General features: G+C 40.8%; 1 protein-coding gene across 7 annotated transcripts in view; it reads left to right on the top strand.

Moving 5' to 3' along the window:
* The window catches only part of Kug (FAT atypical cadherin kugelei), a 496927-nt gene that overhangs the window by 159119 nt on the left and 311829 nt on the right, over window positions 1–25979 (top strand). For all 7 annotated transcript variants that reach the window (XM_072005760.1, XM_072005751.1, XM_072005742.1 and 4 more), the window contains exon 3: window positions 494–3207. In XM_072005760.1, coding sequence (XP_071861861.1) covers window positions 494–3207 — 2714 coding nt within the window. The remainder of the gene's footprint in view (window positions 1–493; window positions 3208–25979) is intronic.

The raw sequence follows: 25979 nt of genomic DNA, 5'->3' as shown, positions 1-25979 counted from the left end.
TAAATTTATTTCTACGATAATACTCCATTTATCTGACCTCTAATTGGCGGAACATTTTTCTCATTGCCTAATTTACTGAATTTCTGAATTCGAGCTATGTAAATCCAAATGGCTTCAATTATGTAAGATTTTGCAATTCTACTCATATTACGAATCAAGGTATATTTGAATTCAGTTATTCCAATGCAAACTCTGGTTATTTGAACGAAAAGCTATGGGCAAGGGAAATTAACGAACTGCTATTACGCAAACTTCAAACTATCCAGTTATTTGAACTATTTTATCTTCAAATGTAATGAAATAAATGGAGTTGGATCGTAATTGCTCAATTATCTATAGATTGGTCATACTAAACCATAAAACATAACCAAAGAGAATTACCGCTATACTAAAAACTTCTATTAATCGAACAGTCAAAGAATTCAAATCAAATCCCCAACAAACTGATGCTCAACTCTTCGAATGTAATTTATTATTATGTATTTTCACCCAGATACTCGGAGCGAGCACTTCACGAATTGGTGGTGTTAGCAAAGGACCGTGGAGCCCTTTACCGCAGCGGAGGGACCAGAAGAGCCAGCACAGCCAAGGTGACCATTAGAGTTCGTCAAGTCAATTTACATTCACCCGAAATCTACGTGCACCACCTGCCAGATATCGTAGAACAATCGAACGCCGACATCTACGCGATCGTTCGGGTGGTCGACAACGACGAAGGTATTCACGGTCAGATCGCGAGTCTGGACATCGTGGGCGGTGACCCAGCCGGTCACTTTAGGGTACGGCCAGCCGGTGGACCACATTCGGGCGAATACAATATCGAGGTGCTACATTTGCTGGATCGCGAGACAGCGGTTCAGGGTTACAATTTGACACTCCGTGCAACAGATCGGGGCGTTCCGCAACGTTACAGCTACAAATTTGTGCCCGTCCATCTGGCCGATCTGAACGACAACGCGCCAGTGTTCAGTCGAGAAATCTACGAGGTGAAGGTGCCCGAGACTGCTCCTATCAACACGCCGGTGATCAGACTGAAGGTGACGGATGCTGACGAGGGGAAGAACGCGTTGGTGTTCCTGGAGATCGTGGGTGGTAACGAAGGTGGAGAATTCTACGTGAACGCGGAGACGGGAATGCTGTACACCGCGGTGAACTTGGACGCGGAGAAGAAGGCGTTTTATACGTTGACAGTGTCCGCGGTGGATCAAGGGAACGCCGGAACGAGGAAACAGTCGTCCGCCAAGGTTAAGATCAACGTGGTCGACACGAACGACAACGATCCGACGTTCGAGCAGTCGGAGATGGAGGTGTGGATCGACGAGAACGAGCCAGCCGGCACATCGGTCGTGAAGATCACCGCGAAGGATCGTGACTCCGGCGAGAACGCCTACATCTCGTACAGCATCGACAATATCCAGAAGGTGCCGTTCGAGATTGACCATTTCTCCGGCATCGTGAAGACCAAGCAGGTGCTTGACTACGAGACCATGAAGAGGGAGTACTTGTTGCATGTGCGGGTGAGCGACTGGGGCTTGCCATACCGGCGACAGGCAGAGATGCAGCTGCACGTGAAGGTGCGCGACGTGAACGATAACAGACCGCAGTTCGAGCGAATCGACTGTACCGGCCACGTGCCTCGATACGTGCCCATCGGCTCCGAAATCATCACCGTCTCGGCCATCGACTTCGACGCCGGCAACATCATCAGTTATCGCATTGTCTCTGGCAACGAGGACGGCTGCTTCGCCCTGGACTCGGCCAGCGGCGTACTATCCGTGGCTTGCGACTTGTCCGACGTCAAGGTTACCGAGCGAATGGTCAACGTCACGGCCACGGATGGATCACACTTCGCGGACGTGAATCCCGTACACATGCATCTGGTAAATGCAAAGCGGAACCTAGGCTCGCAGGGAAGAATTTTAACGGATCAGAGCGGCGCCTTCGAGTGTCGTGACACGGGAGTCGCTCGAAGATTAACGGAAGCCATCGCTGCCGCAGAAAGAAACAACATGCCTTCCAAAGACGACGAATATGCTTTGACACCAAGCAGATACGGCGAGAATATTCACGCGCCCGAGTTCGTCGATTTCCCTAGCGAAATAAAAGCCAACGAATCGGTAAAGATAGGAACGACTCTCGTCAAGATACGTGCCAGAGACAGAGACTTGGATTACAATGGGAAATTAGTGTTTTGCATATCCAGCGGTGATCGCGACTCGGTATTCGGTATCGATCCTGACACGGGCGATTTGAACGTCATAGGCTACCTGGACAGAGAACGCGAGAGCGAGTATTTTCTGAACATCAGCGTGTACGATCTGGGCAAGCCACAGAAGTCTGCGTCGAAGATGCTCCCAGTCACAATTCTCGACGTGAACGACAACGCTCCGAAATTCGAGAAGTCCCTGGCAAGCTTCAGGATTTCAGAGACTGCACTGAATGGAACGAACGTGTGGCGGGCGAACGCGACTGACGCGGATCTCGGGGAGAACGCGCGCGTCACTTATTCCCTGGTGACCGAGACGAACGATTTCCGTGTAGACCCGGTGACGGGCGTGCTGACCGTTTTCGGCAGATTGGACAGGGAACGACAGGAGATCTACGAGCTAAGAATACGAGCGCAGGATAACGGTGGCAAAGGGACCGACTCGCCGCCATTGTACTCGGACGCTTTGGTCAGGGTGACGGTCGACGACGTGAACGACAATGCACCCAGTTTCGCGTTGTCCACGTACACTGTGAAAATTCGAGAAGACGTACCGATATGGACGGTTGTGGCGGTCGTGGACGCGACCGATCCCGACGAGGCATCCGGTGGCGATATCGAATACTTCCTGTCTGACGCCATGGAGAGCGAAGGCTACTTCAAAGTCGATAAAATGTCCGGCACTATTAGGACCACCCAGAGCTTAGACTTCGAGGAGCGCCAAGTGCATACGTTGACGATTGTAGCGAAGGACAGAGGTGAACCATCCTTATCCTCCGAGACAATGGTTATCATAGAAGTGGTCGACGTAAACGAGAATCTACACGCGCCGGTGTTCGATGATTTCGTCGTGTCCGCGAGTGTATTTGAAAATCAACCAATCGGGACTTTAGTGACCACTGTGCGCGCTAAGGACGCGGATCCGCTAGGAGGAGACTCCAGGATTGGATACACCATTAGGGGCGGCGACGGCATTGGGATCTTCTCCATCGACAACGAAGGTAAGTACTTTGATTCATTTATTAATTTACGTAGGATAGGTTTATAAGTTCGATCGTTTTGATTAATTCTGTTATTTTCGGAAATGTAGAAAATATGAAATATATAATATGAGGAAGGTCAGATTTTTTAAGGATTTCGAGATCAGTTCTTTTAAAGTAATGTGGTATTTATTTTATCCCGAGGTTAATGAATATTTGCATAATTTCAATGGGCTGTTAAAATCAATATCCATACACAATAACCGTAATTCTGGCATTAATTCATTGAAATGAATTCGATCAAGATAACACGTGTAGCTTTCTCTGCATTCGTTAAACATCCTGACCTCTCGTTGTTCCGCATTATTTCCACAACGATTTTCCCGACATGAAAAGGAAAGTTGCAAATCCACTGCTCTGACACGCGACCTGCTAAAAGTGCTAAACGCGAAAATTAAGCAGGAGGAGGAATATTAACGGCCGGTAGCGTGGTACGACAATATTTAACTTTTTCATCCGATTAACTCCAATCCCGCGCGATAACGCAAATATATTGGCATGGAAAAGTTGCTGTTGAACAAGAACCGACAGCGTTCAGCAACCGGGTTCTTCGTATACCCATAAATTAATTGTACTCGATTTAAATTCGATATTCATCAGCTTTTTGTAAAGCAGCTTCTATAGAATAATTTCACATTCCGCTTCCCTATATTGCGTATATGGTGTTCCAATTTCTTTCACCATACGTTTCTATAATCATAGAATATTCTGACATAGTTTGTCCCTTTGAAATTGAGAAACATTGTTTGAGAAATGCAATGAGACAAGTGAATTTCACTTTGTGATGTTTGTGTCGTTTTTTATTATCGGTGTTTAATGTTTTAATTCCAAATTTCGTATACATCCGCTAGTCATTGCAACAAAGGTTTCTCAGCTACCGTTTATTTCGCTAAAACAAACGGCTGCTCTTTTACGAGATGTTCGTTAATAGAAAATTTGAATTTTAAACGAGGAACAGAAAATCAATCGGCGTGTCGACGTAAACGTTTATTTAAATTTTCACTCGCCTTTTGACGAGCACCCGCCGCATTAAACCATCCGGCTGTCGAACCTGTCGTTTGCATATTAACCTTTTTTTTTTTTTTTTTTCACCGGCAACTTTTCCCCCAGGCGTTTCCGTCGCACCAACGGCCAATTTAAATTCATTTCTTCCCGACTTTGAAATTTCACGCGCGAAATTCTTCTCATGTACCGTTGGAAATGGTCGATAGTTCCCCGTTCGAACGCTCCATGAAAATGTTACTCAAGTTCTCGCATGCTTTTAGGCGACAACTTTTGTGTAATGCGTTCAATTCGGTTAGTTCCCAAGTTTCTTCGTTCGGAATTTGACAGTTTCACGATTGTACGAACTTCGTGAATGCGTCTTAGGGAAAAGAAACTTGTAACAACGATTCTTTGTATTCCTTCACTCCTACGGGTGTAATGTTGCAGATTATCTTTTTCCTTTTAATATAAAATTTCTGATATACGACAGTACCTATCGAGCAGTTAAATTTGAATTTCATTCTTTCAAACTATTCTTACAATTTTTTCACTCTCCCGTTAACAAGATTAACTTACTTAGAACCATGCAATAAAATAGTCTAAGTAAGAGCTGCGTAAATGCAGCTTCCTCTGATAGTCTGAAATTCTAAGAGTTCTAAGAGTAATTTAAAAACAAATACAGAAAATTACGAAATTTTTTAAATCACCAAATTGAACTACAACTTAATAGTATCCCCTATTTCTCTGCTACACTACATTCTATTACTCACCAGAAAAAAATTAATTCGACTAATTCGCAACAGGTCAATGGGAAGGTTGGATCTCGTATCCAGCGAGAAATCGAGTCGAACGAATCGTGTTTTCGCCTCAGAGGGTTCGTGTTTTCGTAGATGGGGATTCCGTTCGATGCCCGGAAGTAGATTCGAGAGCAACAATAGTTTACTTTAAAGTCGGGCTGTGGAGTTTGTCACAACCGTGTTCCAATTTATTCTTCGAAACGGACGAGCCGTACGCCGTACACCGTACGCCGTACGTCCGCGGGACATGTCTCTTTTCCGCTTTGCTTGGTTCGTCTATTTTGTTCCTTTCCTGCTTGCTCTGTGCCGCTATTGATCGATCAAAAGAAACGAAAGAAGAGCACGAAGAAAATGAACGAAGAAACGAAGGGGAAGAAGAAGGAAGAAGAGAGAAAAACGAGTGAGAGAGAGAGAGAGAGAGAGAGAGAGAGAGAGAGAGAGGAGAAAAATACGAACGAAGGGGAATACACGCCCGTTGTGCAGCGCTTTTACATCGGACAGGCGAAAGCCGATGTTCCGTGGCACCAGTCCAAAACGAAGTTACAGCGTCGCGGCCCATTAAATACCGACGCAGTGGGTTTAATTGAATTATGGGAGTCGCAACGGGTCCCTTTTTTCCCGGGCCAAGCCTGGTCGCGCATTAAATTCCTACCGCGGTCTCCTTTCACCGCGAAAACTGACTCGAGAAATAGCACGTCATCCTGTTTAATAGTTGATCCCTCTCGATTGGACCGCGTTCTTCGGCCACTTAACTCTGCAACAAGCTTCTCGCGGTCCTTTTTCAGACCGATTGCGACTAATTTTATAAAAGGACGATATGGAATTAAAGTAACGTGTGCGTTCCGTGTCTTTAGGTACCGTTAAAAGAGCATCTTTGTTTATGAAACTGTTTTATGAGTTAACAGATTTGATAAACAGCTTTTAAATAAAAGAGAACAAGGGCTTGTGTATCCAGCTTAAGCTTTTAAATTCTGTATTTTCACTCGCATTTTGGTCTACGGTTGTGTTAAACTAGTAAACATTAAATAGGAGCTGTAGTTTATTTGCTCTCGTTGAGTGTACAGACGGCGATATAAACGTGACTGAAATTCGAGAGACATTTAAGAAAGAAGAGTTTGCTTATGCTTTGCTTAAACATTATGTATTTAGTTTTCTTATTCTCCTTTACTCTTTAACAATGGCAACCTGATTCTTAATTTCAGTTCCAAGTTAGAGAAAGAAAACAGAACGGAGTTCTTTTCTTTCGTATTCATAAATAGAAGCTTATATTTATAAAATACAAACAGACGTACAACTTTAATCTCATCCTAAAAGGCCTAAAACAATTCTATATTTTAAGAACGATTACACCGGAGTGCTTGAAAAACCTTCTTGGACGGAATCTGTCCTTCGCGTTGTTTTCTGCAAGACAGTCGCTAGACGTCTAATCCGAGATTGCTCGTCGGATCTTCTTATTTTTCATTTGCAGTTTAATCGTGCCATTTTCTGGAACGAGCCCCAGGAAAGGTTGAGACCAGTCCGGATTACTTGAAGCGCAGCCGGCTGAAAATATCTACTAAAATCTCGTCGTGTCAACTCATCCCTTTCACCCTTCTTCCTATCTTTCTGTCAGGGAAGGAGTCTAATTGATATAAACGCGATGCAAACGACACGGAGCGCTGATCACTATCGCAAGCAAGCCCGCTTACTTTTTTCTTCCCTTCTTTTCTCCTTTTTTTCTTTAGTCGCGATTTATTTGCTAATGACTAGTCGGCGGTTAGATTCACGGAGAACGACTGTCGGTCGGTGCACAACCATAAATCGAGTCGTGACGTTTCGATTCCAGTTGTACATTTCGCGCGATAAAATACACCGGTAGGAGGTTGAAAAAAATACAGTGGCCATCGTCCACGTTTTAGTCACGATCGACGAGTTTCCATCGTTCACCGGAACAGAATGCGGTCGTGCGCGCAGCGCTCTCTCGCTCTGCACCCCGTGGCCTCGGTGCTCTCTTTGCGAATAAGCTTATACACGGTGAGCTCGTTCGAATGTTCCGTGACGATTTTACGTCAATATCGTTATCGTCCGGGACCGATATGCCACGAGAATATCTGCGTGATATTGAAACGGGAGGAAGAACACGTAGAGAAATTTTTTGGAAATGTTTTGTCTCCAATTCTTGCGAAGTAATTTGTACGAGAACAGAATCGAAATATAAATGTTATCGCAGTAAAATTAATCTCGTGGAAAAATTTATCACAAATCGAATTGTCATAATAAAATTTGCGAAATAGTTCAATTTTACCTTCAAGGTTTCAAAGTACCTACTCTTATAAAACTTCAAATCCATTTTTTCACTTCTAAAATAGCACAATTTTTATACAATAAATCTTCTCAACAAAAATACCAATAAAATCGACAAAAATCGTCGAGCCAAATTTAATGCAGCAGAATCGGAAAAATAGTTGGTGACTTTAAAACGCCTCTCTATAAAATTCTAATTCACGCTGTCTCCTTTAAAATTACACGATTTTATACCGCCCAACTCGTCAAGAACCGCTGATTTTAACAAGAGGCATCAAATCGAATGAGTTCACCCCGTATACGTGACCAGGTAACCCGCCTACTTACGTAGTTCTCTATTGCGCGACTGTATCAAATGGCGGGAGTCGGTGCGCGGTCGAATGTGTGCCGCGCGGGGGTTGTATCGATCCCCCGTCGAGCAAAAATAATACATTGTCAGTGGTATGCATATTCAACCGGTGTAAATATTCATAAGTTGTGCTGGTGTATTGCCTTCGTGTTTGAAACACGACCGATCGTAACGTCGTTCGCGGTATTGGTGCAGTTCCTCGACTGACAAATCTCGCGACTGTAGCTCGCGTTCTCGTGGGCCGCAATGGAGGATATTCGTTGTGGCAAGATCATTAGAATCGTTCGCGAGTTTAACAAGAACCGTTCGCCGAGCAATCGTAGCGTTCTTTTCACCGGAGAGTGATTGCCTCCTGTCGTGTTTGATTACGAATCTATCACATGTTTCCCAATGTGTACGCAAGTTTGTTTTCTAGTCTTTGGCGATGAAATTCACGTGGGATTGGCTGTTAATCAAGTTATGATATCGTTTGTATTACTTTTTAATTGTAGCCTTTCGAAACTGAATTAGAACGTGACATTTACGTTGTATGATTTATTGACGAGGGAATTTATAAAGATAGAGAGTGAAAGAGTTGGTGTAAGAGTAAAGTGGGTAAATAAGGCACAGTAATAAGAAGATGAGTTTACTACTGCACTCGTGCGTACACAATTTTAATACTTTATTGCCTTCTGTCGTATATTAGTCCAACATATTACGATTTAAAAATCGTAAAAATGTTCTGTTATGCACACGATTATTATAGTTCACAGTCCTTTGTTCGCATACATTCTACATTACTATTTATCCTAAAGTGAACTTTGGTCACAAACCTACGAACCTACCTCTTCTATTTGCAACCACGTTAACAAACAAATAACAAATAAAAGGATAAAAGGCAACGATCATACACGATCATACAATCTTCCAATATAACAATATCAATCATCAAATTTCGGAAACCATTCAAAAGCCTATACCCACCAGATATCTTCACGCGCATGGTTAAATCAAACCTAAATCAGGTTTGTCACGAGCGGCCGTTGATTTCACAGATACGGAAGATTACATCGATGAAATTGGAGCGGCGCGTAGATCCCGCACACCCGTATGAACACGGTCGTTAGTCGACTGCGGATTCACTCGTCCGTTAGACGGTTCGTTGCGAGCGAGCGACGTCGCCGGACGATAGACTAAATTTGCCATGACGCGGTTTACCCGGTCGCCACCGCGAGGAAAATGCAGTTAAACTCCGATCACCATAGAAAACTGGCGCACCTAGTTTGCGCGGAATGGAGCGGAGAGACGCGCGTTTTCCAGTAAACGAGCTAACGCATTATTCCGCACGCCGCTGTCCACTTTGTCGCCCGCGGCTCTGGCGGCGTTAGTCCATTAATAAAGCGTCCTATACACGTGCACCTGTGCATACGCGCCCATATTACTCTCGTTGTTCGGACTACATCAACTATATGCGACTCAAAGCTCGATCTTGGAATATCGTGACTCTGTCTCTCTCTTTCTCTCTCCCTCTCTCTTCCTTTCTCTCGACTTTCTAAGGAACGTAACTTGAAAAATTCGAACGAGTGAATTGTTTTATTTTTTTGTATTTCGATCGTTTAATGTGTGGTAATAAGTATAGATTGTGGGTGTTTACGCATTTTAGAGAATATGAATATACGCGCAAAAGATTTAATCATTGAAACAATTCTCACGTTTGATTCCATTTCTGTTATTGATTGGATTTATAATAATATGAATTTGCATGAACATGGTTTAATAATAATACTGTGAATGTTTATGTAGAACTGCGCTGAATGCGCATATGATATGCAAAAATGTGTGAAATGTCTAAAGATTAGGTTTCAGTTTTCTAGTTACGTATGCAAGGATATAAATTTGCATAAACATCCGCAATAATAGTCAATGTAGTGGAATAACATTACGCGCCTCTGTGACATACATCCACCTTTTAAACGAAGAAAGAATTTTCGCACGTGTCCTTCGAGTGATGTCTACAGAATAAGTAGATTAGGCAAATGCGTTTCTGACTCGTAGACGTGGAATAATACGTTACACAGTCTACTGATCAGACAAGATTGATATCAAAGATATACCATACAAGCGAATATGGAAGTACATAATACATTATGAAGATTTGTAGACTCAAATTATGATCGAAGACTGTGGACTTTTATCGTGATTGAACACTTGGTGACTTATATTATGATCGAAAAATGTACGGTGGAATACGATGTTGCTCAATCTACTGATTTTATATTCTAGCATATAGAAATACACTTTATAATTGTGTTTTATATGTTATAGTATTCTTTTCTAATTAAACCACATTTTCTGTTTATCATACATTTTCATACAGAAAAGTGTAACAATACACGTATATTACATTTTCGTAAAATTTCAATTATCGCCAACTCTCTATATTTGACTCCGAAACGCGTTCAGGTCTGCCTTTTACGAGCACGATGTCTCGTAAGGCAAAGGGAAACGTTGTCGCGCGGTCAGACCGCGTAATTTCAAGCAGATGAATCGGTATCCGGAAACGGTTGACCTCACCACCTTTTCCCCGGTTGGGTAGCTGGGACGTGTTCTCTTTTTCTCAAGCTGTGGCGAGTTACTGTCTCAGAGGCAAAAGGTCCGCCACGATTTGCAGCACTCACCACGATAAGACCGGTGATCCATTACGACGGGCATTCGAAGAATTCCGCGGACAACCGACATCGGAATGTAATCCTCAGTTCCCCTTTTACAAGAAAGAGCTCAATACGAAATATTCTCGTTGCAAATTAATGAGAACTGCACGTCGCGCGCGTTTCTCCCTCCCATCGAGACTCGAGCAAATTAATTAAATCATTCGAGCAGGTCGCTGAAGATCGTGGATTGAAATTTCGCGAGTAGAACAATTTATAGATTTTCTACAAGTTTAAAAAATGTTCAATATATTTTCTTTTTATACCTTGTCAAATTAATCTCGTTCCGCTTATCCCTATTGCTTCGCTCTCTGATTGCTTGCTCTGATCTCTCCATTTTCCAGTCTTTAATCTAAACTATTAAAAACCTCCACGAAATCGTGTCTCTTTATTTCCGCTTACACTGTAGGTTTTCTTTTCCAATTTTCGTAAACTGAAAATGAAGTTGACGTATTAAATTCAACTCTGATAAAGTAGCCTCGTCATCGTTGCAAAGGAATGGATCAAGGACTAGCTCGATAAATACTAAGCTACTCGTCGGATAAACGAATTAAACGATTCATCTGATCGAACATCTCATTAGTAACGCCGGCGTTATAAAGTAATTATCGGTGGCGATACGTCGACGGGACGATGTCGATGGAACGAGAGAGTTCCGGTGACGTGAACGCGCGAGGAATTGGACAGGGAAGGAGGCCTCTCTCATCCCCATCGACGCGGCAAAAATCCAATTTAGCCGACGAGTGGTGCACAAGGCTGGGTATATTCGTAGCAGCTCGTGAATTATACCGAGCATAACGATCGTGCGCGCACCCGCCCTAAATTACCTCTATCGACAAACGCGATGTTTTTATTCCCCTCGAAAGTCGTTTCGTTCGACTACGTTCCGCGCTCACCGCCGTTCCACGTCCGCGTTTTGCAATATTGGACGATCTATCGATCCCACTCGAAGGAAACGAAAGGCCACACGCAATCGATGATATTTTATTTACGTTCTGCTTTCGTATTAATTCAAAGCTTTTACGATTTAAAATGGCGAGCAGCAGCGGAATTAAAGAAAATAGTACAAGCCCCTGAAAGGGATGGTTCTGAAATTTTGCAATTTTTAATCGACGCAGAGTTTAAACGTATTATTTTAATGATTACCTGAATTGGAGGAATTAGATTAGATGTTTGCTTTCCAAGTATTTTTGGAGTTACAAAGTTTTTGAATTTGAAAGATTAAGTGCACCGTAGATTTCTCCCTTTTATCTACATTGCACAAGTTATTAGATTATTGGAAATGAACTTCCAATAAAATGATCTGTAAAGATTCTACCAAGAGAGGTAGAATTGAATTATGTAAGATGTTAATACTATTTGTGAATTGACTTTTTTTATTAGAGTACCTTCGATATCGATCGACATGCTTGACCTGAATTTATTTTACGTAACTCTGCCACTTTGCAATGGTGAATTCCACCTTTCGCCACATATTCTATTAACGCAACTAATTACGCTATAAATACTCATTCATAAATAGATATTCGTTATCTAATGTTTATGCATTCATAGGATATTTAATGATCTAAGAAATGTACATAATGTAGGTACTATTCAAAAATATATAAAATATCAGAAATAAAACGTTTATTTTGATATGCGACGAGTGCAAGAAATTTCTACTCAGATTTCGTTTCTTTAATCGCATTCGTAAAAACACGAAATTGCATAAAGATTAACGTTCTAATAATTAGTGTCGTTATCTACTAAATCACTCATTTATCGAACCAAACATTAAATAATTCCAAGACCCCGGACATTCCTTTTATATCGTAATGAAGACATTCCATTTTCTCAGAGCAGAAAAATCACGGAAGTCAGATAGAGCGTCATCGATGGTGGTCAAACGATTCTAAGCTGTCGTTGGTTCTTGTCGTTCCTTGAACGAGCAACCCGGCATTCGGCGCATTGTGTCGTCGGAATTTCTAGCATTGTTAGCGGTGTTTTGCTGCTTTTTTTTCCAGCCCTCTGCCAGGTGGGAAGAACAATCGAGGCGACATCGTGGTCGGGACAGTTCCCTTTGCCTCCTTGCGCGCCTCTTTTCTTCACGGGCAACGTGCACTTACTTACGCGTCTGTCTCTCGCGACGAACACGCTGCGTAAGCCGTACAAAGGCTCGAGAAACGCGAGTACCGTTTTTGTAGTTTGAACAAGACGCGCTGGTGAACATCGTTACGATCCCAAGAAGAAACCCGCGATTGGAAAAACACGGTTTTGTACAGAGCTACTTTGTTTTAGTTTAGAATAAAAAGCAGCTTGTTTTAAAATAGCTGCGCTGGTATTTAATTAGAATATATATATATAAAGTATAGGATTTTAAAATTACTTTCATACGAAAAAATAAAAATATGGATTATCTTGGTTTTTCCGCGTCTTTGATTTATTCTGTCATTGGAAATCTGTAGAAGTTCCTCATTTTAGTGGACGAACGTGATAGGTAGATAAAAATTCTGATGTTTGATGTATTAACCCTTCACAAACTAAATATTGGTCTTAATTCAATAAAAAAGTAGATGAATATTTTTTTGGAAAATATACTTTTGGACCATGTTAGTATTTTCGTGAATTTTTTGAAGGACATAGAACTTTAATATACTTTCCTAGAATACGAAATTAAATTTTTTGTTCAGTTACTAGAAATTCCTACGATATTAAATCCATTCTTATTTTACCATAATAAAAAATGTCGAGCAAGCCACATACGTTTGAAAAATTCAAGGCATTTCATTATATGATCGTACTATAGCTCTATCTTGCAGGATGGACCAGGCAGCATCGTGACGAGAGAAAACATCGCAGTATGCAGAATGAAATTTTGTTTGTACATTCGTTTCGCGTGAGCTCCGACGAGCGGTACACGATAGAAATGTTACTTTTTAATTTCCCTTTGAAACTTTAATAATCGTTTAATGGATATCCTTTTGACGCACAACGAACTTCCCGAAAAGTACAAATTAACATTCTTTTAGCGCGAAACTGGACAAGATTCGCTCGGCTGATGTATGTCCGGCCACGAAGCTCTACTTAAATATTGTGCTAGAATTAACAGGGCCGTGTCGAGCTGCAACGAAGCGCAGAAAACAAACGAGCACAACTGGAATAACGTATACTTACGCTCGACGATATGTTCGCGCCTCGAAAGACTGACCACGGTTTGTAACTGTCTTGGTATTTCTTTAATACGCTGTCGTTATTATCACGTGGTCGAAAGATGGGCGGTTTAATGCTCTCGGTGCTCCTCGCGTGTAAATTTAATCTTCCGTTTGTTAATTTTAACGAGCTAATTATTGTCTCTGTTTTTGATGCAATGATATCTATCATTACTTGAAATTATGGAGAGAAATGTGATAAAATTAGGACTAATTACTCTTTTGTGCGTCAACTTCATTTTATTTAGGATATTTCTTCAATTTTCTTTTTCTATATAGCGATCAGAATATTGAATTACACGCAGAACTTTTTTTAAGACAACTATTTCAACCTCGTTTAGGTATATCGCTTTGGCGAAGAATATTTAACATTTTGTCAAAGTAGCTTCGTCGAAGGTCTCTAGATTTGTTCTGATATTTTTGGTTTTCAGTTGCAGGGGATGAGAGATGATCTTATAATAGGAAGCCGAGTATTAGTGACTAATTGAGAATTAGCTATTTGGTTTGAGTGAAATACCATTGAAACGATGGAATACCATTTTAAAATAAAATTACTTACATCCAAAACCATGAAGTAGAATTTAATTAGACTCGCGAACAGTTCAATTAATTACCGAGAGGACTAATTAAAATTGAATTCGCTTCTACGAAATTATCTCTATATATAAATCCGATCTTCTTTAAGGCGCGAAGGAACGTATTCTCTGTATTAATTCCAGATTACAAAATGATTTAATATATCGAACTTAATCTTCTACAGTAGTATAGAATTTATGACCCCTTTAAAGCATCTCGAACACGCGGTTCGCAAGTAATGTTTCATATTCGGGAGTGAAAGTATACCTCAAAACTGATCGTATTAAGTATTCAATGTGGTTCGGCAAAGTAAATCAACGTCGGAATACGAACGTCCTTTTACCGATGAACCCTCAATCGACAAACAATAAAATCAAACTCCCATTAACCTTATATCCCTTCAAGTAATAAATATGCAAATACGAATTTTGCCACATAGTAGAATCCGAATGTAGAAGAAAATTCGTCGCGCGCGAAATATGATTTAAACGCCACATTAAATTCCGGACGATGTTCCGCCACGTTATCGATATTATTTATCTTCGATGAATCGAGATTTCGTGTATCGGATACTGACGATACGAGAACAATATCTTGTCACCATCAGATGTCTTTTTTCTTTACAATTTTATAATTTTTGCGTCAAATGAAATAATCAGATAATGTATAATTTGTAAGATTTCATTTATTTCATTATCAAACCTTTTTATGTTAAACAAGGGTATTTATTAATACCCGTAACTTGTAACTTGTGGTTTATAAAATTTTGTTAATATTAATTGCGCGAGTTGTCTAGGCAAGCTTTAAAATAATTGAAATCACGTATATCGATTACGTTTGTCTCTTTCTAGGTGTTTCGAGTATTCTGTAAAAGTAAACTATAAAAGCAAATTGTAAAAGCGAAATTTTTAACCTTTGATGGTATCGAATAGCACGTAAAAGCGTTATCGGCAAGAAACGGGAATCGTTGAATCGAACGTAACTACAAAGGACATCTTTTTCAAGTCCATAAACTTAATTATTTACAAAAAGGCTCTGTGCACACAGCCTGCAACACGGAGGAATTGGAAAAGTAAATAGTTGAAATGCGCTTGTTTAGTTTTTTTTTTTTTTCTGTGTTCTCTGAACATCAAAGCGCAAGACAAATTATTTGTTCCAGCTGTTTTTAGTTCGGTAAAGCTACATATTGCTCCCTGTTTCGTTAAATACTAGAATATCATGACTTTTCTATTTTCGTGACCGAGCTACACGAATGCAAGCGTTATTTCTGTCACTTTCAAAACGAGATAGTCCGATACTCGTTGTTTACGGTGTTTTTCGATGATGTATATAATTCGATCTAGTCATAAAAAGATTTGGGTAGAGCGAATAATGTCGATACTGTTTGATTTGAAGTTTGCTTCAGTTATCGCACCTGGCGAAGCTTTTTTTCAGATTTCTGTGCTAGTTTTCGATATTGATATATTATTGGCATATTTCTTGTGACGTGTAACATGAACCTATTTGTTCATTTACGTGTTTCTATTATCTCTCGCATATCGACGTTTACCTTACGATACGATCATTGTAGTCTATCTCTGATAACTTTATTAAAATACAAGTTGATGTTCTGTTTCGATGTATATCGAACATTTATCACGGAAATTTAATATCTAGGCTGAATGTTTGTAAAACAATTTCCATTCGAAATTCTACATAGAACGGACATAATTGTCGTTAAAACCACAAGTGAGACTGATGATAAGTGTCACGTTTGATGTATAATGTATTAAATGTATAACGTCAAGGTTCCGGCCGACGAATGTAACGTTGTAAAACACATTTTCGACGGGCGGTCGTGCGTGACGCGCGTACGAATTTTCATCTGAACTTCTTATACGCGAAGGTGTCATCAAACTCGTGTCATTAAGTCCACGTATCTTCGTAAATTGCTCGCTGCGTTTAGCCAGCCTCGAATAGAAGTAAAGTCGGTCGACGAAGGTTGGGCCACCTGTGTCCCAGCGAAAGAGGCTTTAAATCAGCGTCGCTGTAATGCACGGTGATTTTCACGTAAATTTCGGAAGGAGAATTCCAGAAAGCGAAATAATCATTATGGCGAGCAATAAAATGTTCGCGATAAAATTGAGCGATAAAAGTTGGTGCGGCTGTACGGATAATTAGATTTCATTGGTATCGGTTGGTCGATCTTGGTGCACGATCAATTAAGTCGTAAATGATGGTAGAATTCCAAGACCAAGTGTATTGCTTGAGAACAGAGTCTGGTAAAACGTGAAAAAATCTTGATCCTTTAGTATCAGGAGACTCCTGTAGCACCAGACTGTGATTTTTTATCATTTCTTCTCGCGTTGCTTCATTTTTAATATGTTGCTCAAGAGCCCTGCAATAAAAAGTAATTCACCTGTATGTATATTTAACATTTTTTTAGAATGAAGAAAGTGGTAATAGAAGAGTATGACGAAATTGCTATGACACGTGTCATGTTAAACGTTATTAAGACAACATCATTACGAAATAACCATACTTATATTTCTCTAGTTATACGCTACGTTAGCGCAGATTTTATGGAGGCAGTTAAATATCTAGTATTGCAAGCTATTAAACACGGCTCGTTACATTTTGAAAATCTATTAGCATTCTTAACAAGTTTATGATCGGGCGGAATAAATCTTGGGTATACATATGTATTGAATAATTGAATGCCACTTAAATATTAAATACATTTTGATAATGCAGTGTTATATAGTATACTATAATTGTTCCGTAACCAATTTACATTATATTATTTGTTGTAACTCCTATGACGTAGAATGGTGAATGGGCACGCGCGCACGTCGGTATATTATCTGTCATAAATTAACGCTACAGCACAATATCGCAAAGAGCCGAATATGTTAAGTCAGCTTTATTGTCACGTATGATTATCCGGGTTTTAAAGCAAACAAGCAAATGGATAGAGAAATTATGCAAGCGGAACAGTTTATATTTCATAGGGTTGTATTGTTACAAAATGACGAGGATGTTGATGAATCTAATCTACGCTGTTTGTAACCCCTGTTATTGCGAGGGATGATTACAACCTGTGTGTCATAGAGCGGCAATAATTTAATATTCCGTAAAATAGGTATCCTGTTATAAAATCTTACGAAATTTTACGTACTTCATTGTACATAGAAGAAATATAAAAATACAATTTCTGAAAAAGAAATCATCGAGAAATGTCAAGAATTAAAACGAAGTTATAATATTTTTGTCTCCGCTGTTATTCGGAAACATCTACACGACGCCGGCGAAGTAACGACCGAGGCGTGAAATAATAATAATAATTATTATTATAATAATAACATAGCCTTTTAAGTTCTCAAGTGTATGTTTAATCTAAACTTGCACATCATTTGCGTCCGTGGCATTGATACAAAGCGATGCTTGCATATTTCGACGGGAACGAGTTCGCTAACGAGCTTGCTGAAAGCATTAAGGGGTACGAACACGAGCCGTGTCTTCGAACGAAAAAGGAAACAAAAGAAAACAAAACGTTAAGCGGGACACAATGTGTCAGTAATTACGAAGTCGTCGCGTACTGGTTGCGTGCGAAGCCGTCTTCGAATCCGTCACTCGGTTTCTTTACACCAAATAGTTTCCGTTTTACCTATGTGCAGCATGCATACGTGCATGTACTTGGGAAAACGTCAGCTTTTCGTCGTTTATAATAGACGACGTCGAAAATGAAACGGTCGTAAGTCACTGACAGTGACTCAATTTGGAAGTTATTATTGCTATACCTGGCTGAACGGGCCGAACGACCTGAATATTTAATTCCAGCCGTAGCTACCAGACAAGCCAATTGTCTGTTAACTGCAGCTTCCTTTGTCCGCCGTTTTCCGCGTCGAGTATTTTAAACGATGAAGTGCAATTTGCCCGGTGAATATAATAGAAGGAACGCCTCTTACCTCTGTTCCTCTGGAAGCGTTATTCGCCTCGGTTTTCATTTGGTTTCCATTGTAAAATACCGTTTGTCGTTGAAATTGATTGTGTTACGCACTGTCTCTTCGCGAGCTGTCCATCAGACAGACATCGTACGCTATGCCATCGTCTAACGACTCTCTCTAGTCGCATTCTGACTTGTGTTAAAACCGTAACTTTTCTTTCATCCTCCCGTCTGTCGCTCTCACCCCTACTTCTTTTCTAGATTTCCTTTCTTCTTTTTTCTTCTTTTTTTTCTCCTTTCATCTCTCGACTAATGTTCTTCCCGACTATTTCCTCTTCGCGCTAGCCAACATAGCGTCCGTCAGGAGGAGGAAGAGACCGACGAAACTTTTTTAATAAGTCCACCGGCAATGAAGTTAGAATCGGCGCCCCATAAACCGGTGCACGTTTCAACGTGCAAATTTCATAACCGATTAAACATCTCGTCGAGACTATTCCGCGTACGCGAATCAGCCAAGACGGACAAAGAGCTCCGGGGATAGACGGAATAAAGGCGAACGAAAGGCGCGTCGCTCTTTGACGAAAGATTGAGAAGAATGTAACCTGCGCGCGGATAAAACGCGCTCGTAATTGACTGTCTTCTGAAAACGAGAGAAAGACAGGTATATATATATATATATATATATATATATATATATATATATATATATACCTGAGCATAGCCAAAAGAAAGGATTGTTTAGAGCGGAGCAGTTCCCGAACCAACAGCGAACTCTCTGTGTATTAAATAGAATCCAAACTCGGGTGCGTTTGGAAGATTTCGACGTCAACCCTCTAGAAGACTCGCCGAGCTAAAAGCTGGCGCGAGTAGCTTTTGGAGAATGCTCGCGGTGAAGATGGCGGAAGGGTAGGAAAAGAGGAGAGAGAGAAGAGGAAGCCAGGATGGGTCATTGTCTCGAGACTGTGCAGGCCGCGATATACGCGTGGCCCCTATGTGACGTCACTTCCGCCGCCCCCAGCCTCTGCCTCCTCGAAAACCGGTATAGAGAGAAAGCGTGGTTCGCGAGAAAATCTCGATGCAGCTCGGCTCTGGCGTGGGCGGTGTTTCACCGCTTCGGGGATTAGATTCACGAAGAAGCGCATACCGGTCATGCTCTCCTCACCCTTATCCGTTGCATTACGAGCACGTAAGTGCTGAGCTCTCGTTTCCTAGAACATGTACCGGCGGCTGAACGCGCTGAAAAGACCAACGATTTACCCCTATACACGTGTGCCTCTAAGTATATCGGAATCGCGCCGCGGCCGGTTATAGAGCGGTTCTTTTCACGGGATCATCGAGTTTTTTGCCTATTTACCCGATGTGTGTGTGCTTGTTTGCCTTGTACGTATTCCGGTCGCGTCGAGGCTTCCATCGTCGAGTTTCAACGTTTCTGAGAGTTTGGTCTTTCTCGCTTTCGACTCGTAGATCCAAGATCACGGTGTTGGGCCAACGTGTGAATACACGCGTTTAAATTGGTTTATGTAAACGGAGATACGGTGTCTCGTCGCGGGTTAATCCGAGCAAACCGATAAATTACAGCCGGCGTTCGAGTCTTTCGGGCAATTAATGGTATCGTGGCATCGATGCATTACGCGCGCGTTACGTCGATACCCGTACACTGATAAACGGTGCGCGCGTGTTATAAATCTCGCGATGTCCGACCTCGTCGCAGGGGATGGCTATGGCAGTGCAAAAAAGGGCCAGGATATCGAGGATATCGTGGTCTTCTTAGAGTCGTATCCTTGTGTGAATATGTATGAACATTTTCTTTTATTATGTATAGTCCATTTTATTCCAATAGAACAATAAGGAGAATAGAACAGTAATTCAATGGAATAATATGAAACAAAAAATGTTGTGCATCTACTATCTCCTTGTAAAACGAAAGAAACTTTTGGGACAAGCTGATATTAACCATATATCCATCTTGCATGCAGTTTGAAATTCTGTAATCTACCTGAACCAACAAATTGCTTCAGCAAATTCCTATTTCCCTTACCTTGAAGATATTCTTATATATATTATCAAAAATATTCTTCACAGCACATGCGATTTCTATCTCTCGTATAGAAACATTTCTTTCGAATTTCTTCCGACCTTTCCGTTAGTCGCAAATCCATCTTTTACATCCTACGAATCGACATCACGTGAATTGTTCGCGAGGTAAAGGAACGCGCGGTGCGAATTCGCGAAGGAGAACGGCACGAACTTTCGCCGCGCCCATCGATATACATATATCGTAAGGTGCGGTGGGTGCGTGGACGTGGCGCATACATCGACTACGCGGGGATCGGCTACGTGGAAATGCACGGTTGGATGAAAATTATACGGTCCGCTGGCCACGGGCCGGCGGCGGTATCCTATGCCCTTCATTGCTTATCACTTCGGCTCGATAACCGGCGAACCGTGGAAAAATCTTCCTGTCCGATTTGGAACCATCAATTTTCACTTGGCGTGCGCCCGTATGCGCGCTGATATTGGCAGCTCCGTGCAAAAAGCTCAGCCTGACTCCAGCCGATACGCCTAGATAGATTCTATGATGGTTCGTACTATTAGTAATCATCAGATGTTGACTTCAAATATGATCGATGCTTGGATACATTTTGAGTTGATAACTTGGTGACTCGATATTCATGGATTCATTTTATTTCGTCGATTCGGAAGCAATTCTCCATGAGAGTTCTCCTTTCGAAACACTTCTTATCGTCCGCATACCAAAGAAATCCTATTTAAGAGACTTTATCGAAGTTAACCACTTTCTTTAATCTTCTGAAACCAATTTGTAAGTATTTGATTTCCCACTTCTGTTACCAGATAGCGAGATATTCTATAGTTCTACGATATTTTAGAGTGTAATAGGGAATCGTATAGGAGATACCATTTTGGGGCTAATGGTCGAAAAACCTTTGAGTGTTGCGTAACAGGATGAAAATAAGTAAATTCCATCAAACTAACTCTTTTATTCAGCGTGGAGAATCTTTTATATAATTGTTAATGATTAACGTACTACTCAACCAAGCGTTTTCGAAGCTAGTATTAGTTGTCGAATAAATTAAGATCTCGATAAACTTTTTCTTCGAACTCTAGAAATATGCATTTCCAACTTGTTTACTACGTCCGTAAGGAACTGGTGACCAGAATTCCCGATATATGTACGCTTGAAATAAAAAAGTAAATCTGCGCTCTAAATCGTTCGAAATGGTACTAAATTGTATCTTTCATATCTGGTCAATTATCGTAAATAAACTTCTCACCCGACGGCGATTAAAAACGAATAATTAAAACGAGCGCTCGTTCCTCACGTGCAAATTCTGCATTGAAACCTTTCGAAATCTCCTGGCCAGAAGCCATTACGATGCTGGTTTTTAGGCTGTCTCATAAATCGGCGTCAATGTGCCGTCAGTTATACCATAAAATTTTACACGATCGTTCGCGACACGATCGTTGCATCTAGCCATCGTAATTGAAGCAGAAACTCGTAAAGATTAAAAATTTCATAGGCCATCTGTTAATATTATACTTTGGATGTTAGGAAAACTTTGTTATATAACCGCGAATGTTATTCAATCGTTCGAGGTATCTTCCATCAAAATCTTTTGTAGAATTTTTTTTTTAATGTTCCATTACACGCAGCAATTAGTCAGTCTTCGCCTACAATATGTTTTTAACATGTTTCGTGCTACGCGACTCGTTCGTCATTCGCGATAACCATCAAGTGTAAAATTTTCATTAGACGGATAAAGATGTCCTTTGATTCGGTGTTCAAGCAAAACTCGTATGAAGCATTAAAGTACCCAACGTTGGAATTCAATATTATTGTTGCTTCTCTGTAATCAATTCTATCCTTTAAATGCTATCATATCGTCTTCGTCATCTATTCCTCATTCAATTTCCTACGATTTCACGCGAATGCGATTAATCTTCGTGCATAAGTATCTTTGTTATTAAATGGTAAAAACCATCGTAATTATCAAAACATCGTTGCCTCGCGTGTCTGCTCATATTACCGTAGACATTTTTCTTGGCAGCTTGGATAAATGAATTGCAAAAAACTAATACAGTTATGTATTAAAAATTCCGTTGCTTCATACGTTTACTCGTATCACGGTACTACATTTTCTAAGTAAACTTTCCTGCCTGATGGTACTCGAGGTTAGGATAAAGATAAACGATCCATAGGGAGGCAACGATCGATGGTGCCCCGTCATTTCCATTGGAGCAGGGTGAATCGTTGTACGAGCACGCTTTACGAGCCCTTCCCCAAGCTCGTGCAAATGGTATACATCTAACGATTAGTCGGCAGAACGATTAACCTAAATTCGCTGCGGGCGCACCTGCACGCGTTGCACGGTTAAGCCGGTCTTTTGTGGTTAATGATACACGCTGTCTTGCAGGCTACGTAACTGCCGCGCGTTCACTTGTTAACATTCACCGACTTTAGGCGAAGGCAAGCGAATCCAGCTAGAACGGAAAATTTGGTTACCTCAGATGAGGTGTGTGCCGTCGTCGTGTTCCGTGTCTCTCATTTCTCAGCCAACATCGGGTTAAGCTGCGCATTATTCCGTCTTATTATCAATTCCAGAATTAATCTCGACGAATATTTCGTAGGACTTTACTAACTTCGCTATTGTTTGGAGATTTCGAAGTGCGTGGAATGGAAAACGTATCACTTTGGATGGAAGAGGTCACGTTGCAGAAATTTCAGCAAGTATTCACAGAGCTAAACGGAATTTACTAACGGTGTTTTATCAAAACAGTGTTTCCAAAGTATCGTATTATGCAAAGCTTGCTCAATTTTCTGGCCTTCTTATATCAGAGTCGTATTCCCAAAGTACCACGCCGTATAAAAGTTAGGCGCGTTTTAAATTAAAAGTGTTTTATGCTTTTTACTTAACAGAACCGTTTCGTTACGTCCGAAGCATGTAATAAATTGTTATATCGTTCTTTTTTTCTTTTTCTACTGACAAATAATCAAACGAACTCTTATCCTTCAAAGTCATATAATAATAATTTGAATTATCTTGCTAAAATTCTCGCCACTTTAATTTATGTATTTGAAACACGTTCCACGAAATATTCTTCTTATATATCCAAGGTATGTGTCGGAAAAATTCATCGTGTTCAACTATCTAAACTGGCGAAACGTCTCGATAAGATATTTCCTCGGTAACAAACTTCATCTCAGACTCGACAATTGTATCTCGATTCGTTAGAAATTCGCGACACTACAATACAAGACGTATTCATCCAGTTTGAAGACCTATTCTTATTTCTCAAAAGCGGCGCCGGAATGTCGCAACGTTAACTTCCGCCATAAATTTATCTGGAGTCTCGTTAGTCTCGCTTTTATAAGCTTCCCAACGTAAGCGAGCAGTGACGCTGCAATGTGAAAACAATGTGAAATTGTTAGTATCAAAAGACTTATTTCGGAGACCGTACCGAATATTCATTATCAAGACTGACTTTCAATCGCTTGTGGTAACCTACACATTCTCAAGTTCCACAGAAGTGAAAAAATTGACGTTCCGTGCATATTTTTTGATTCGAATTGAGTTGAAAGATTTATTCTCTTTTTCCTGAATTTATGAACGGTTCGATGTATTCTAAGCATCGAGTTCGATAACGTTACGAAAAGCTACAACGATCGATGAGCGAACTTGGCGAGGAAACCGTTTGTTAAAATATCAATAGAACGGTATTTTACAAACTTCGTGTATTCGTAGATAACTGGTAACATTGTTTCGACTATGTGAAGCTCGTAACTTTTTTCGCGCGCGCTAGGTAAAGAACGTTAGTCTGGCGCGAAACGTTTCTTTCTGCGCAGACAGTAAATCCTGTTTTGATTATGACTATTACATCATAGACACGGAATGGACAACAACACGCGATGCTGGGGAAAGTTTTACAACTCAAGACCGTCTCTCGTTCTTTTCGAATTCCCCTTAAAAAGCTTGGAAACTGTCGCTCCGTAGTTTATTTCGGTGGTCGCCTTGGCTCAGCCTCGCGACGCTAAACTTCCCTTTAACTGTCGTCGTTTCAGCGAGCTTTTATGCCACGTTCTTCGCGTTAGCTCTTGTGGATCTGATGTTTTCTACCGTTCCATTTACGAGGCTGTTATGAGAGACGTGTCCCTAGTCTCTGCAAATTGTTTTTCGTATTTTTAAACGACCCCGACTCATTTTAAGGGGTTACGTTACATATACGCTTTTACGCTTATAATTAAAACCAATGGTAGTTTTGTATTTCGTTACAAATACGTATACATGTATACGTATAATTTCAAAGTATAATTTTGTCGGAAGTTTTATGAATTTTAATTCGTAACTGGTGCAATGTTCTTTTTACTTACGAAATTCGGTATGAAGAATTTTATAAGGATCAAACGAACGCTATTTTTTAAATATAATGCACTCTATGTGTATCAGTAATCCACGAAGTTCTGTAATAATATTGCGATAATTTATATTTACAAAATGTTCAACAGGACGCTTCCGACAATATTTAATCCTAAAACATAATTTTAAAATGACTTCATCAGTTTCTAGATTTCAGATCAAAATAAAAGAGTCGTAATCCATAGCAATTCTATTCTCGAAATTCGAGTTATGGAGGGTTTGGAACGAGATAGAGTTGACTGATCCGTGTCGGGTAATGTCACGTACGGGCAGAGGCGAACGAAACTAATGCTTACGATAAAACCGGGTGTCGAGTGCCGCACCGCGCACGTTTCCAACTTACAGAGCCTCGAAAAATACGTGATACATGCCGACGATCAGTCTCGTGATGGATGGCGTTTCGTGGTAACCGTGTGCCAGCCTGTACACCGTAGAAACTTCCGCTTCCCTTCGCGCACGATCCTCGCCAAGTTTCCGCGAAATCGTTTCGACGGCGGCGAAATTTCCTTAATTCCCTCTCATAAGCCCCGTGAACTCCCTTCCTGAGGAAAACCGACGTTACGAGAAAGATGCTAATAAATACTAAAATGGGCAGGGTTATTCGGCTTAGAGTTGCTTTATAATTGAAAGTTTTAAAGTAACACAAGCATGTTTGACGAAATAATAGCTCGTTTTAACGAGTGATCTTTCTCTGGCAGTGCTGAATTTCGAAAGTTGGAAATCCTGTTTAAGCGAGGGTGATTTAAAGAGAGACGGTATAAGAATACTTCTAAGAAAAGTTCAGAAAAGATAGTGAAAAAGTGTATCGAATTAGCAATGATTGTTAAGAAAATCGATTGTTCTTTGGAATTTGCGTTAATTGGTCAAGTAAAACTTGTTGAGCTCTTCCAGCTTATAATTAGCCTCAGAAACAAAGCTGAAGTGTAAATTTTGATAATTTAGACGAAGAAAAACATTTAACACGTTCAAAGTTCTACTCTGGCCATTCGCTATTAAACTGATAGATTGCGGTTTAATAGAAGATTTTTATATAACCTCGTGTACTTTTAACTCTGAAAAAACATACAATGTTTCCAACGGTTCAACGATTCAGACTAATATTACGCATTCTTAATATCGTCAAATACAGAACGATTATCCCATTCCAACTTAGCTTCCTAAACTATAATCTTAAACCTAACTCTGCAAGTCTACACCTTTATCCCTTTATATCTTCTAAATCGCTAAATTTTACGTGCGAAATATAATTCCAACTAATTCAGCGCGAAAACACCACCTTCGGTATGTACCACGCGGACATTCGGAAGTTTCCTCGAGAGACTATCGACAGGAGTTGGACAGAGAGGCGATAACGCGATGATGCATGTTCGTGGCCCTGCCTACGACGCGCCTAACGCCTAAAATATGGCGTAGGTAAGGCGCGAGTCCGGTCCGGCCCACATCCGCACATCTCGTTCGCGGGTCGCGGAAGTCGCTGCTTGCAACTGCAACCGGCGGCGGCAGGAAA

Source organism: Bombus fervidus, chromosome 1 (assembly GCF_041682495.2).
Source record: "Bombus fervidus isolate BK054 chromosome 1, iyBomFerv1, whole genome shotgun sequence".
NCBI lineage: Eukaryota > Metazoa > Arthropoda > Insecta > Hymenoptera > Apidae > Bombus > Bombus fervidus.
The sequence above is the reverse complement of the archived record's forward strand: the minus strand, read 5'-3'. Positions and strand labels throughout refer to the sequence as shown.